The sequence below is a fragment of the Camelus ferus genome, chromosome 5 (assembly GCF_009834535.1).
Source record: "Camelus ferus isolate YT-003-E chromosome 5, BCGSAC_Cfer_1.0, whole genome shotgun sequence".
NCBI lineage: Eukaryota > Metazoa > Chordata > Mammalia > Artiodactyla > Camelidae > Camelus > Camelus ferus.
Window position 1 is genome coordinate 40,379,224 of NC_045700.1, and position 15,700 is coordinate 40,394,923.

The window sequence follows — 15,700 nt, forward strand, 5'->3', positions numbered from 1 at the left end:
TATTTATAACCAAGGAAATTAATTGAAATTGACAACCATTGTAGATGGCTACTATTATTGTTATTGAACCTGCAAGTTGAAACATGTGGGCTTGAACTTTTGTGCACATAAAAGTTCACAAAAACTGCTTTTAATAGTCTTTATTGTGTATTACTGCTTGGTGCACTATGCACTAGGTTGTTACAAAATTCATATGAACTTTTATGTATACAAATGTCAGATCAAGTACAAGTTTCATTAATTTTATATATTTTAAACTTCCAACAATAAAAAAACAGAAGCCAAGAAATTAAATACAGTAAAAAAATGAAATATTTATTCTTTTGGCTCAATAATGACATAGCTCACCATTCTTTTTAGTAATAGCAATTCCTTGCATGCAGTTCATCAATACACTACGAGTAAATAGTTTTGTAAAAGGAATTAACAGTGATTTTTTGGTTTGTGCAAAAAACAAAAACTTATATCATGTTAGGTAATTGCACAACTTTGCCACTATGTTCATGGCTAAAAGGGACAGAGCCCAAGTTATATCTCTGATAGCTTTAGTGCAGCAGGAATTAAAAAAATAAGACTAGTCTGCATAAGCAAATACTACAAAAGTTGAGTAAAAAAAAAAACCTTCCATGAATAAAGGGTTATATTGAGGCAACCATAGTTGGTAGAAAATGATCAAGGCTTAAATTTTTGACCAATGTATCTCCTACTGGAATGGTAGAAAATGTAACAAAGAAATCCATAAAACCTATTGTCTAAATTTATTTTAGGAAGTTTCCATTGAAAAGTGTTATGGATTCAAAAGTTTGGTGTTATGATTAAAAATAAAAAGCAAAAGCATAAAATAAAATAAATTGCCATGTCATCAACCTGAAAATAATTTTTTATGTACAAAATGCAACAAATAAAATTGATCATATTTTACATTATTTATATTTAAACAAGTTTTAGACATATTTTTAGCAAAATGTGAAGTATAGGTTTTGACAGTATGCAGTATGCAGTATGTTTCCTTGAAATCTAGAGAGACATGATATGACACTCTAGTTGAATTAAAAATGCAAAAGGAAAGGGGCTTTTAAATAACTGCAAGCTATTCTGCTTAACATACTAGACAAGAGCTGGTTGAATTCACTCTACTACCAACATGTGACTTCTTCTAACCAAGACTTGTGAAGAATGGGTTGAGTAAAATAGAGCAGCATAGGCAATTAACATGCATTAGTGATAGTCTTCAAACTATGTTTAATGAATGATACAGGATACATCCCTGTTGGAAGCTCGCAAAAGACATACACACTGTGGTACATATTTGATTTAATATAAGTTGTTTATAAGAAGATATATTTATATATATATATACACACACACGTGTATAAATATATATATATATATCTGAACATGCACCACAGGATAAAATAACTATTTACATAACAGAGGATGTGTTTAATTGACATAAAATGTCAGCTTTGCTGAGAGCAGAAGATGGCAAAGCAATTCTGCAGCAGAAAGTGGAACAACTATTCTAAAGTGATACTTTAGATATACTTTTCTAGAACAGATTTCTTAGATTACTTTTTTTGGAAAGCATTTAACCAAAATTAAATATAGTGCTCTGGAACTTAGAATAAAATTTGCACTTGCTGAAACAGAATACTTTGCATAAAAATAATCCTTTAAAAATTAGAGGAGACTTTACAGGCACATAACTGTAGATATAAACATAGACTAAAACACTTTCAAAATTAAAGCCGTCTAGAAAATGGAGATACCTGAAATTGTTATTAGAAATTTTTTTCTGGGTTTGAGCAAGAATTTCATCTCTTGGGCAAAACCCTTTTGTCTGATTATTTGAGAGACTTGTGGAGTAGTATCACAGAGCTCTTATATACTATTTTTTCTCAACTTAAACCTCATTTATAAAAATAGTGACATAGTATTATGAATAAACTATGAATTAGCGACCAGGGAAATCCACTAGAACAAATTTTGTAAAAATATGGCAGATATGGAAGTTAAAAATAGAGTGGATGCAAGTACTGTACTAAAAGTGTTTGGTGTAGTTACAACAATCACTTTGCACAACTATCCCTACAGTCTAGGTAGCCATTGAGTTTCTCCTCAGCAGTGTCAGCTGGTAATGAAAACAGCAACCTCTTGTCAGTGTTGATACCCTGACTCACAGAGTTGTAGTGATGAAGAGGTCACTGTCTTGTTATAGGCACTGACCATGAGTATTTGTTAAAACAGTCAGTTTGGCATAGACCTCCTCTGAGAGTCCAGTTGACACACAGACTTTACCTTCTTGGGCTGTAAACAGTTGATCACAAAGATAATTCTTTGTTTCTATTTACTTTTGATTTTCCCTGACCTCTTTCCCTTTGCTTCCTTTTTCTGGTTTGTCTTTCTCAAACTTTTCTTTGTCTGGTTTTGTTACACTGTCATAAGAAGGAGGAGAGGTGGTAGAGGAACTTCCATCTGTTTTTTCTGGGGTGGAGTTCCCATTTAATTTGTCAATAATCATGTCATCTTTTATAGGTAATTCAATCCTCCCTTTGATTGCCTCTTTATTATATTCATTTAATACCTTTTTTAACCTTTGTTTTAAAAGATAACATCTGAAATTACGCTGAATGATAGCAGCAGACACCTCTTCTTGTTTGCGTTTCAAAGTGGTTGTAATGGGCTCATAAGAGACTTTGGAGGGGTTCGATGCCATGAACCTATCTTCCATCTGTATTCGAAGGGCATCCATCTCTCCACTTTCACCCAAAACACGCTTTGTAAAGGCAAATAAGATGTCAAGGCAGTGAATCCTGTCCCCACTGACCATGGGCAGATCCATGGCAATGAGCTGGACTTTGTTTGGTTTTGCTATGAGAAGCGGAGGATCCAGGGCAGCCGCAAAATCAGAGAGCTTGGAGAACTCTATGAACTGGGTGGCATCTGGGTCAAACTTCTCCCAAACCTCATAGAACATCTCAAAGTCATCCTCACTCAGGGGCTCTGCACTTTCTTCAGTAGCAACACTGAAGTTCTCCAGGATGACAGCAATGTACATGTTCACCACAACCAGAAACGATATGATGATGTAACTGACAAAAAAGAAAATCCCAACAGAGGGGTTCCCACAGTCTCCCTTAACAGAGCTTCCAGGGTGAATTGTGTCTGGGTCACAGTCAGGTGGTGCACTATTGAGAATAGGTGCTAGTAGCCCATCCCAGCCAGCAGAGGTGGTGATCTGGAACAGGCAGATCATGCTGTTGCCGAAGGTCTCAAAGTTGAACATGTCATCGATTCCAGCTTCCTTTTTAACATAGGCAAAGTTGGACATGCCAAAGATGGCGTAGATGAACATGACCAGGAAGAGCAGGAGGCCGATGTTAAACAGTGCAGGAAGGGACATCATCAAAGCAAAGAGCAGCGTGCGGATCCCCTTCGCCCCTTTGATCAGACGCAGGATTCGGCCAATCCTGGCGAGACGGATCACTCGGAACAAGGTAGGGGACACAAAATATTTTTCTATCAGCTCAGCCAGAAACATACCTATGGAAAAATTAGAAAACAGCTAAACAGTGAATATCTTAGACTTATATGAATGTTTTTTCTTTGCAAGGTTAATGAAAACAACAAATTTGTTGTGAATATAAACTTCTGCTAACTATTTGGATCCACTCCCTAATATTACCAATTAAAGATTACAGAGTTTTAGTCAATAATTCTATAATGTCATAAACCAAAATGGACTTTTGCAAAATCCAACAAATTAAATAACCTCACACAGTGGTGTGACAAGATTATATATACCCAATTACTATGAATAGTTATCCTCACATATGAAATGTGCCAATTGCAAACAAAAATTGTTTCTAAAATCTCCAAATATATTTTCTATTTTTGAATACTGACATTCTTCAGTTAGTGAGAAATGAACAAGAGTGTTAAACTTTAGATCTACACACAACATGATTCTCAGATCTAATTTCCATATTACATAGCTGGCAGGCCTTGGAGGACATTTCCTACAACTGCACTTCTTTGTAAACAAACGATTCTTACCTACAATGGAGAGAATCACCACCACAAAATCAAAGATGTTCCAGCCTATGGTGAAGTAGTAGTATCTGAGTGAGAAAAGTTTCAGCACAAATTCTCCAGTGAACAGGACAATGAACACAAGGTTGATCCGAGACAAAACTAGAGTCATATATTTACTTTGGTCATCAGTTTCTACCATCATGGTGACCATATTCAGGCAGATGAGGATCATGATGCTGATATCAAAAACTTGTCTGGTTACAAAATCAAAGACCATTCCTTGGAATTTGTTCTAGAGAGAGAGGAGGGAGAAGGTTAATAGGCATATTTCATAAATAATGATCCAGTAAAATTGCAGATGAAGTCCTTCCACATATGGCTCTGGAGATATGCACCCTTCTCACATTACCCCAAACAAATCTGTTAAAAGAGAAAGAAATGAAAAATGTCATATGACAAAAACAAAACGTAATTGTTTTATTTGGGTCCCATGGGAAGACAGAACTGAATTAGACATAAATTGGTGGCAACTGGCTGATAATATGCATGGGCTTTGCTTAATTTTAATAACTATGATAATTTTTATAAAAAATAAGGACAACTAATAATGAAGATTTACAAAGTAGGGTAAAATAGACAGACTTTTAGATGGATGAATATGTCAATTCATTTGTCAACACTTTGGGAATTTTGATTTATATCTTATTTCTGTCTCTCCATCCCTCAAAATATGTCAGTCATTTACTATTTAATTCTGCGTCTTCTAACTATAATATTTAAATGACCATCAGTAAAGCAGATTTACGCCCTTTTGTGTACCCTTCCCTACCTCCTCCCTCCCACCCTCTCCCTGCTCCAATTACTCTTAAAAATGTGTTAAAGTGAAGTTATTTCTAGGATTCATGAGACCTTGTGAAGTCCCAGTTCTAGAGATTACAGGCTTTGTGACTTTGGGTACCATATCTTTGGGCCTCAATTTCCTTTTTCCTTACCCATCTAAGAGGGTAGATGATTTAGAGTACAGCTCTGTGAACATAATCCTCCATTTTTATGTCTTTCCACTATAATGAAGCTCTATAGAGTATGCATTCTGAATGTCTTTTGTGTGAGTGTATTTGGTGAAACAAACTATTTTGATGACACCCTTTTCCTTTCCTCAAAAGGTTAAGAGTATTGTCTAGTAGTCATAAGAATAGAGAAAACCAACAGCATAGAGGGAGGCCATGGGTGTAGAATGGAAGTCTGGAAAACTGCATCTACCTAAAAGGACAAGAGGGTGCCATATAATAAGAGCAGAGGAGCAGGAGCCGGGTGCATTGTTGGCAGCAGTAGGTGGCAGCAGGAGCATGAAGCTTGTTTTGGAAGCAGTTATCAGGAACCCTGACTTGAAGGTTTTCAACGGACAATCTAAAGAACATTGCCTCATTTTTAAGAACTTAATGATTCTTACTGAGAACAGTAGTTGTGAATTGTGTTACACAATATGAACTTTACAATTAGGACATACTATATATTGGTGATATCACCCAATATGTTCTGATCCAGAGCACTGTCTAATTTCATCATACAGAAATAGGTCTTTGGAATGTTAAAGGAGATGAGTAATTCTTACTGCAGGCCGAGGTATGGGTTTCTGAGGTTTCTTGGACCCAAGTTTCTTCATTGCATTGTAATATTTTTTCTGTTCCTCTGTCATAAAGATGTCTTGACCTCCAAAGTAAAGACATAGTATAAAACTGGTTACAATCCAACATGTATTACCACAGTACTTTTACAAAAGTATTTCTGAGTCTTTCCCTTAATCCTTTTTTCAATTTTTAAAGCATATTATCTCATTTTGTATAGATTTATCCTGCCTTTTCTATTTATGTGAAATTCTGAATATTTTAATATTATGTAAAACCCATAATCACATAAAACTTAGATTAGTACAGGATTCTAATTTGATTATATTATGTTTAGGAGAAGGCTTAGGGGTCTCAAATATATTTTCATGAAGGAAAAAGTCTTTTCCTAGCTATTTCAGTGTTGACAGTTTTACTTCTTTATTCAACAATTTTTAAGCACTTCCTGTGTGCTAGACAATGTACCCAGTATTGGAATTACATAGGTATAAGACACAGTGTCTATATGGGGGACAAAAAAAACACTGCAGAGAAAACAATAAACTACAAGACTCAGAAACAGGCTTTATATAGGGGAGTACCCCTAAGCTAGACCTTAAATAATTATTAAAGGTTTGTTAGGCAAAGCATTTTAGGAAGAGAAAATATCCTATGTAAGGTCATGGAGGGACAAGAGCATGCCTTGTTCAGAAAAGGGCAGAAAATCCATGTAGCTATGTGTGTAGCAAGTGATAGTATTAATGGTGGGTGGGTGGTGACTGCGGAGTAAGGAAGTAGGTATAGAAAATGTGGTGTGGGAGAAGATGAAGCTGAAAAACTGGGTAGAGATAATCCTGAAAGGTTCTGTAAGCAAGGATAAAACATTGAGGCCCACTGGATGTTTTGAAGCAGTGGTCGAATTTTTGAGTCAGAAAGACACTACACGAGATCTGCAGAGGATGAACCTGGAGAGGAGCCACCGATAAGAGATTGGAATCCTCTGCAACTGAATTGACCACATAGTGAATGGAAAAGAATCTAAAAATGATCTAAGTCTGTCATGACTATGAGTATCCTGGTTATTTGGATGTATAACAGACAGAACCTCAGAATGGAGAAAGGTGAGAGCTGAGGAATACTTATCTTCTTTTTCTGTTGGTTGAAGTTATCTATGATGACACCAATGAATAGATTCAGAGTGAAGAATGACCCAAAGATGATAAAGATGACAAAGTATAAATACATATACAGATTTTCTTCATATACAGGCTGAAGTTTAACCTAAATAATATTGAAAATATTAAATAATATTTAAAAACACAATAAATACTTGAGCCAAATAACAAATTTGGTGATTGTTGTTACTTACTATAGAGCTATTTTGCCTTGGCCTGAGATATTGTTCTGCAAATGCAGTTCTTTTTTCAAAGTAGTATGGTCTAGTATAATGAAAGTTTGTTATTTTTATGTTTGGTCTTGAATCTGTTTTCCCATTGTGGCTTGCCTGTTCATATTCTTTAGGGTAAATAACAGTGGTATTAACAAGGCAAACATTTTAAACCTATTATTAGTCTTACTATAATTTTTTTGCAGTGTTTTCAACTTGGGTTTGGAAATGCTAGCTCTTGGAGATATGGCTTTAATAATAGAACATCTACTTCTCAGAGGAAAATTCAGCATAAACAGATATGTTCTGAGAAATTATTTTTATTCCTGTTTTCTAACTTGAAAAACTCTGGAACTTGCTTGCTTTTTATCATGATATTTTTGGGAACTGCTTCACAGACTGGTTTATCATACTCTTGAGGAATAAGGAGAGACAGGTTACTTCCCCACTGAGCAGCTTTCCCAATCTTAAAAATCTCATTTACTGGACCAATCTGATTTTTATAATCCGTGCAGTTAGATACCCTTTCATATTAGATATATAATAGGTACGTATTAACCAAAATATCATTTATATTGAAGTGAATTGACTTGAAAAGATAATTTCTACATGCAGTTGTAAATGTTCTGATTGCATTTAACACAAAATTCTGGGCCTTTCAGTTAAATTATCACAAATGTTCACTATGGAAAAATCTAGTAGCTATAAATAGTATTTGAGTGATACTTACATCTCGTGAATCAACAGCTGCATACATAATATCCATCCAGCCTTTAAATGTGGCCTGTAAACAACATATATTTGAATTCTGCATAAAAGCCTAATCCCAAAATATGCATTTTACTATGTGAAAATCTGGTAGTGTTATTAAAAATAATTTTTTGTACAATATTATGAAATATTCTATTGAAATTAATTGAATGAATAGTGAAGTTGAAATAGGACAAGATTTTATTTCAAATCTGGAACTCTTTTTCTTTGTCTTGGAAGATATTCTTGTGTTTTTTCTACACTAAAATTTAACTGGGTGAAATTTATCTCAGTCTGAAATCCCTTTCATACCAAAAGGTAAGCTCTATGATTCAAACCTATGGTGTGTTTAAACACTACTCAATCATTTTCTTTAAATGATTATTGATTAGTTAATATACTGTCAATTAAGTCAAAATTATTAAATATTACACATTTTGATATTCATGCCGTAAGATTTGCATTTCCACACATAGTAGACCCATACTCCTTAAATGTTGGTACAATTATCTAGCTAATAATCCATACACTTAATTAATCACAACAATAGAATGCATTATTTTAATACATAAAATTGCTTATTTGGCAATGATTGCTTCAGAAAACTAAAAACAGTAATAACACAATAGCACTCAATAATATAACAAGAAAAAACAAGCAGAAATATAAAATTGCATTAGAACATACGAACAGCTGAACGCTGGGGAAAATACATTATGAAATCACTGCAAAATATCTTTACAGTCAAGACAAGCTAATAGTAGCAGTATCATCATCAGCTACTTTTGTACTGTCAGATATTAATCACTCAAGCAGAGAAGAAAGAAATGAACTTACTTGAAATATTTTGAAAACATTTTCAGAATGCACACAGTAGGCACTTACCACTTGAAGCAATGCGAGATAGCCAGCACCAACATTATCAAAGTTTACTTTCACATTTTTCCACCGAGCTTGCTTGCCGAGAGCCTGACAATCACTCAGATTGTTAACGTCACTGACATCAAACATGTCACCTGTTGTTGTGTTTACGCAATGGTAGAACTTTCCAGCAAACAAATTCACACCCATGATGCTAAAGATTAGCCAGAAGATGAGACAGACCAACAACACGTTCATGATAGAGGGAATTGCTCCAACAAGAGCATTCACAACCACCTAGAGGAAGAGATGAGGATAAGCCAGCTTACAAATCATTAAAATGGAAAACGTTTCTTCCATCATTTATTTAATACTAAAATGGCTGTGATATGAGTTAAATAAAAATCTAGGTGGACATATTGTTTCTTCTGATATTTCCTGGGACATATTCGATACAGGAAAACAAACTGACACAACTAAAATGTTAAAGGATTTAAGGAAATGAAAATATGCCAAAGTGTGAAAAGAAAGAAACAAAAACCTGATATAGTAAGATGCAGTCAGAAAATGATTGTATTCTAGGGAGAAAAAAGAAAAAAGAAGATGCATTTACTACCAACAGAAGAAATAATCATTCAGCAATACATTCCGATTTTCAAGAGTGTTAATGAATGAGTGATGATTTGATAATGTAGTTAAACAAACCTTTTACAAATAAACAAAGTATTAATAATGCCTTAAATTTGTATCCCCAGATCAAGTTAACTTTTTATGACTATGAAGAATAGTATTAGGAATTTACAAGGTTCTTTTTTCCCCTATTACTAATTCTCAATTTTAAAAAGTATATTAAGTTAAGAAATGAGATGGAATTTATATCTGGACATAAAAATACTGAATGTATTCCCATTGTTATTATTCTAGATCTCTTAAATATTCACTTTGGGTCACATGTTACTTCAACAAAGCAGGCCAACCTATTTCATGAAGGAGAAATTCAGTCACCTTTCCTCTAATTAAATTCAAAAGAGATTAATATGTATTTTCAGATCTCTAGTGATTTGTATCTTCCTTTAATTAATCTGGTTCATATTTGGACAATTTTGTTAAGCACTTAAGTGAAACTATTGTTTTATTTTAAAATACTGTAACCATTATTTTAGAAATCAACACCAAAGAATTTTTAAATTAATATCAAAGCCTGAAATCCAAAGTGGTAAAAATTTTATATGCTACTCAAATTTTATTTCTTTTGGAAATTTTCTTATATATTTTACGTAAACCAGTTTTTCCTCCCACATTTATATAAAATGACCTCCACAAGTTCTTTTATCATCAAATAAATTCATGATACCTTTTACCATATTTTATACCTAGAATGTTAATTCTGCCATATGACTGAATTAAAAATGCCAAACTTAGAATAATTTTCAAATTAGAGCAAACTTACAAGTTTTTTATTTTGTTCAATTGCTATCTCCCCTCAGAAATGAATTACTAATATGAAACTGTGCAACCAGATGAAGGCTTATGTAATGTCAGTAATGGTAAAAGATTGATGTGAAAAAAAGTGAAATTACATAATAAATTTTATTAATTTTATCTTGTGACTTTATTAGGTAGCAATGAGATAAAATTATAATGTAAAACCAAATATTTCTTTGCATACAGTGCATCTGGAGAGTGATTTTATTCTCCCTGGTGAGTGAATCTCAAAGTTAAGGCTGAAGTGTTTTTATTGCTTAAACAAACCACCTCCTAACGTAAAAGCCCTATGGCCTAGAAGAAATTCAATATCCATGTGCATTTGCAAGCTGGATTAAACAAAGCTGGCCTTTGTGCTAAATAATACTTTGAGGGGCGTGGCAAGTGGGTGTGTATGTAAGTGTGTACTTTATGTTTCGATGCATAAAATATACACTAAGGAAGCGAGCTGGAGAGGAAAATACAAGTGCTATTGGAAAAAGTGAACCTTATTGAGAATGCTCACTTAAAAGGGAGATCTACAAAACAAACCCCAGGTGTTGCCTGCAATGCTTAGTTAATTATCCTAACCTCTACTTTGGTTGTTTAGGATATATATATTTTGTCAGAGGCTACAATTTAGTGTTGTTTTCTTGTACAACAACTATTTTTATTACTGATATTAACTGAAAAAGTAAAACACAAAAACCATTTTACCTTTCATTCATTACTAGTAATTTTTTAAGAAATCAAACTATCTATTGAGAGGAGGAAACTCTCCTAGGATGAATGCCAGTAGTAGTTAGTCATTTTAAAGTATATAAACAATGAAAAGAAATAAATGGCATCACTTTGTTTTTAGATGTTGTGGAAACATCCTTGAGTTGTCATCGGAAGAGCTGGATTCTAGTTCTGTTCTGCCACAATTTTTGAGGGCCCTGTTGTAGTTTCATGAATCTAGGCTTAGTGATCTTTAAGTTTTCTGCCCTGAAACTTTGTAATTCTTATGAAATAAGTATCAGAAGCGTATGGCACCCCTCTGTACCTAAGTCATTACTTACGTTTAATTTTGACATGAATCATTCAGAACTTTTATTCTTACCCTCATGCCTTCAAACCGGGATAAAGCTCTCAGAGGTCTTAAAGCTCTTAATGTTCGTAGGGATTTGATGGCACCAAGTTCTGAGTAGCCAAGAGCATTGGCTACTAAGCTAACCAAAGAAACCTAAAAAAAGAAAAAAATGTCAATCAGTTCACCAAGAAATAAACTATTGACTAAAGGCATAGGGTGTAATATCTATTCTTTAGTGGCAACCAAGTATAATTTCAGACATACCTTGGCAGCCTTCATTTTCTACATAGTGCGATCATCTTACATTGCCAGTCTCATCTCATATTATTGCTTTTCTTACCAGTGAAACTGGAGACCTTGCCCGTTTATATAAACATCTATAAACCCCTCCAGTTAGATATTTCACCCATGGAGCCCTTTTCAACCTTTGCATATACCACTGATAATTTGGGATTTGATTCAAAAGCCATATCCTCCATGGATCTGTGCTTAATGTCATTGATTAGAAATCACTTTTCTCTTCCAAATTTATGTAGTATCTTGGTTATGTGTTTTGGACGTATTTACCATGTAATAGAGTCAATTGGTTGGATATCTTCTTTCCCCTTCCAGGTCACATTAGCTTTTTATGCGCTGAGATGAAACATTCTTTTAACATTTCTAATAATCTCTGGTTGAATATGCTTTAGTCAATATATGTTAGATAAATAAAAAAAGAAGAAAATATTACCTCTAAAAACATTTTATCAGACCATGTAGTTTCATAATAATGAAAAACTTTTAACTTAAACTATTGAACTTATGATTTAGAATGCAGTACCTCTCAGAGTGATAATACATCTTTCTAATATTTACACACATGTTAAATTTTACTTAAATATATGAAAAGTTAAAGAAGACATGTCTTTGGGAGGAAGAGACTATTTGCTTTGATTTCCTTTCAGTGTAATATTTATTGAAAATTTACCATATGCTGGGTTCTATTCTGAGTGTCTTATATGTATATATCTCAAGAAATAGGTACTATTACTTTTGCCTTTCCACTGATGAGGAAGTTGAGTTCTCTGCTCCCCCAACCCCCAAAAGGGAAAAAAGATGCACAGGCAAAAAGAGAAGAAGTTAGAATCCTAGAGATCTGACTTCAAAACTGTGTCTTAACCTTTTGTACCCATTATCAAAAACTCATTCTTAATCTGAACCACAGAACACAGAATATGACTTGAATGATTATCTTCTCAATTCTTGTGAGGATTGTATATAACTAGTCCATTTCTTGATGCACAGGAGAGAAGTTAAATTATTACAACCACTAGATGGCTTAAGGGCCATAGTATAAAGGATTACATAAAAGACAGAACCAAAGCTTTAAAGGCAAATGGAACCACTGTCCTCTCATTGTTTAATTTAACATGTATGTCACAGAGTTGAACAGAAAAAAAAAAAGACTTGAATGTTAAACTTGACTAGTGGCAGTATAATTTATTGAGCTATTTATTTCTGTCTAGTATCCACTGCTACAGAAGACTGGAAAGGTTATTAGAGAACACACAGGCTTCTATATTCTGGGTTCCTCTGCCTCAGGAAGCATTCACAGCTTCAAGTTTTTGAAGCTGCTTTCTCAAGACTTCACTCATTTAAAGAAGATGGCTGCAAATTTCTCTAGACCCTGGGCATTTAAAGAAAATAGCTACAGATTTCTCTAGACCCTGAAGTAAGGAAGCTCATGCTTTGAAAGGCAAAAAAAAAAAAAGGCCAGAACCAGAAGTTCTGGAAGGACAGCAAGTTGTGGGTTGAAAGCTGGGAGGCATCACCTGCATATAACCACCCCATCACACTGGGGGCCCTCTGTGTGTTGCTAGAGAATCTGGGCATTAGTGAACTGCCTGCCTTCTCAATGGTCCTCCTATCATTTTGTGTAGGACAAAAACTCATTTTATTGAGTTAACTATTGTGAAAAACAATATGCTTTAAAGGCAATTTTGAAATAAATAATTTACAAGAGTTGCAATATACTTAAAATTTGAAGATAATACCTTATATTGGTAGAGTGCTTTACAACTTACAGTGATCTTTTTCACTCATTATCTGTGTCTCAGAGAAGTAAATGACTAGTCCAAGAAAAAGTAGCAAGGGGGAAAGCACATAACTGGAATTTCTATTTCCGAGTCCAGTGTGTTTCTCACCTCAGCAACTTTGTCCTCAACCTTCAATGTATAGTATTTTAATCTTCCTCTCTTTTATGCTAAACACAAAAGGCATTCTTGCTAATGTATGCAAAGTGTAACAAAATCTGCCAAAAACTGAATTTTTAGTACAAATTTACATGATTTTAAGTACCTCACTACCCAGAAAATACATGAAACTGACTGTGCTAGAGGCTTCAGGGGCTTAGTTGTCATCCGCACCTTTTCACATTCCTATGGCAGCCTCTCTTGAGACTGAGAAGGAAAGGAATAATGAGAAGGAATTTTTTTTCCAGGTTCATAATTTATTGTACAAATTGAGTATCACATGATGAGCTGACATTAGCTTCTTTAGGCATGGGAACTTAACAGATGAGGTACAGTTTAGGATCTGTTTATGTTGCTTTCACAGCTGGAGTTTTTTTAGACCTTAACTTGAAGTATAAGACTATCAAAGCAATGCTTCCATATGTGGCCAGAACACAATTCATTCTCCCTGTGAGAGTGTAAGAGTTGAAATATTTTTTGATGCCAGTGAAATGGAATTGGGCATCAGTTTCTGGACCTGCCATGATTTCAGTCTTCCAAAAGACACCAACTCTGCAGCCTGTGTCCTTCAATGTACGCAGCTGCCCCTCAGCCCACCCAGAAGAAGCCGCCTCCTTTTTTTTTTTTTTTTTTTTTTTTTTAAATTTAGGAACTGGATTTATTTTGCTCCTGGATGAACAATAATTGGATAATCAGTGTTTTGTTTGTTTTACTTATCTAGTGCAAACACCCCGAAATTCCCCCAATTCCCATAGGTTTTTTAGTTTTGAGAATGGAAGAAGACCCTGGAAGTCCTGTGACTGGTTAATGAACCAAGTGATATGAATTTATTTCCCTTAAAAATGGCTAATGATAATTTTTTATGTTTGGTATAAACAGTTAAAAGATTGAAACCATATGGTCACCTGCATACATTTAGATGATATATTTCAGTGCAAAAGCTTGCATAATTTTTGATGGAGAAATTTAGGAGCATTCCCATTAAAACCAGAAAAAGAAAAATGTGCCCTTTACCAACATTATTACTTAACAAGAAATAAAGCTATAAGAAATAAAAGCTATAAGAATTAGAAAAGTGGAAGTTATTATTTATGCATGTTATTGTTGACCTAAAAGAAAAACAAGGGAATAAAGAGAAAAACTATTATAATAATTATTTTAGGCTCTGACTAATATATTTTTCATATTAATTTTTTTAAAGTTTGTACAGGTATCTTTTGGAACTATACAAACTTAAAAATATTAACAAGGAAAAATAAAAGTATAAGAATAATCTAAACTATTATTGTTTTAATAAAAATAGCAATCAGAAAGGACAGATCCCACATGATATTAAAACCAATTATAAATCTAATGATTACAGCTTTCATATTAGTAGACAAAAAGTGAATGAAGCAAATCCAAATTAGACCGACATACCAAGAGTTAGCATGAAGATAAGGGTAGCATTTTAAATGAGAGGTAAAAGAAACAACTTAAATGAGAAACCATTTGGAGGAAGATAGTATTGGAGCCTCACCTCACACCTTACACCAAAATAAGTTCCAGGTGACAAAGGAGGCAAGAATATACAATGGAGAAAAGACAGTCCTTCAGCAAGTGGTGTTGAGAAAACTGGACAGCTGCATGTAAATTTAAAAAGTTAAGACACTCCCTCACACCATACACAAAAATGAACTCCAAATGGACTAAAGACTTAAACATAAGACAAGACACTATAAACCTCCTGGAAGAAAACATAGGCAAACATTTTCTGACATAACTCACAGCAGTGTTCTCCTAGGGCAGTCTACCTAGGCAAGAGAAATAAAAGCAAAAATAAACAAATGGGACTTTATAAATTTTTTCACAGCAAAGGAAACTATTAAAAAAAAGAAAAGACAACCTATGGAATGTGAGAAAATATTTGCAAATGATGAGACTGATAAGGGCTTAATTTCCAGAATATACAAATGGCTCATGCAACTTAATAAGAAAAAACCAAACAACCAATCCAAAAATGGGCAGAAGACCTAAACAAGCAATTCTCCTATGAAGAAATACAAATGGCCAATAGGCACATGAGAAAATACTCAATATTGCTAATTATCAGAAAAATGCAAATCAGAACTACAATGAAGTATCATCTCACAACAGTCAGAATGACCATCATCAAAAAGTCCACAAACAATAAATGCTGAAGAGGGTGTGGAGAAAAGTGAACTCTCTTAGATTGTTGGTGAGAATGTAGTTTGGTACCATTATGGAAAATAGTATGGAGATTCCTCAAAAAACTAAAAATAGAATTACCATATGA

General features: G+C 34.0%; 2 protein-coding genes across 2 annotated transcripts in view; both read right to left on the reverse strand.

Annotated features, from left to right (window-relative positions):
- Positions 1 to 294: 294 nt before the first annotated feature.
- Positions 295 to 15,700, reverse strand: part of SCN3A (sodium voltage-gated channel alpha subunit 3) — a 113,786-nt gene continuing 98,380 nt past the window's right edge. Inside the window, exons 23-29 of the mRNA XM_006182595.3 lie at positions 11,204 to 11,326; positions 8,662 to 8,934; positions 7,757 to 7,810; positions 6,783 to 6,920; positions 5,648 to 5,752; positions 4,057 to 4,327; positions 295 to 3,543 (exon numbers count right to left, since the gene is read on the reverse strand). Coding sequence (XP_006182657.2) covers positions 2,348 to 3,543; positions 4,057 to 4,327; positions 5,648 to 5,752; positions 6,783 to 6,920; positions 7,757 to 7,810; positions 8,662 to 8,934; positions 11,204 to 11,326 — 2,160 coding nt within the window. The 3' untranslated portion in view covers positions 295 to 2,347. The remainder of the gene's footprint in view (positions 3,544 to 4,056; positions 4,328 to 5,647; positions 5,753 to 6,782; positions 6,921 to 7,756; positions 7,811 to 8,661; positions 8,935 to 11,203; positions 11,327 to 15,700) is intronic.
- On the reverse strand, positions 13,641 to 14,013 carry LOC116663644 (ATP synthase membrane subunit DAPIT, mitochondrial). Its single transcript, XM_032479601.1, has one exon. The coding sequence runs from the start codon at positions 13,926 to 13,928 to the stop codon at positions 13,752 to 13,754; it is 177 nt and encodes a 58-aa protein (XP_032335492.1). The 5' UTR covers positions 13,929 to 14,013; the 3' UTR covers positions 13,641 to 13,751.

Bases quoted from the DNA above. Each gene is read 5' to 3' on its own strand.
- LOC116663644 (XM_032479601.1), bottom strand. From the start codon at position 13,928: ATGGCAGGTCCAGAAACTGATGCCCAATTCCATTTCACTGGCATCAAA.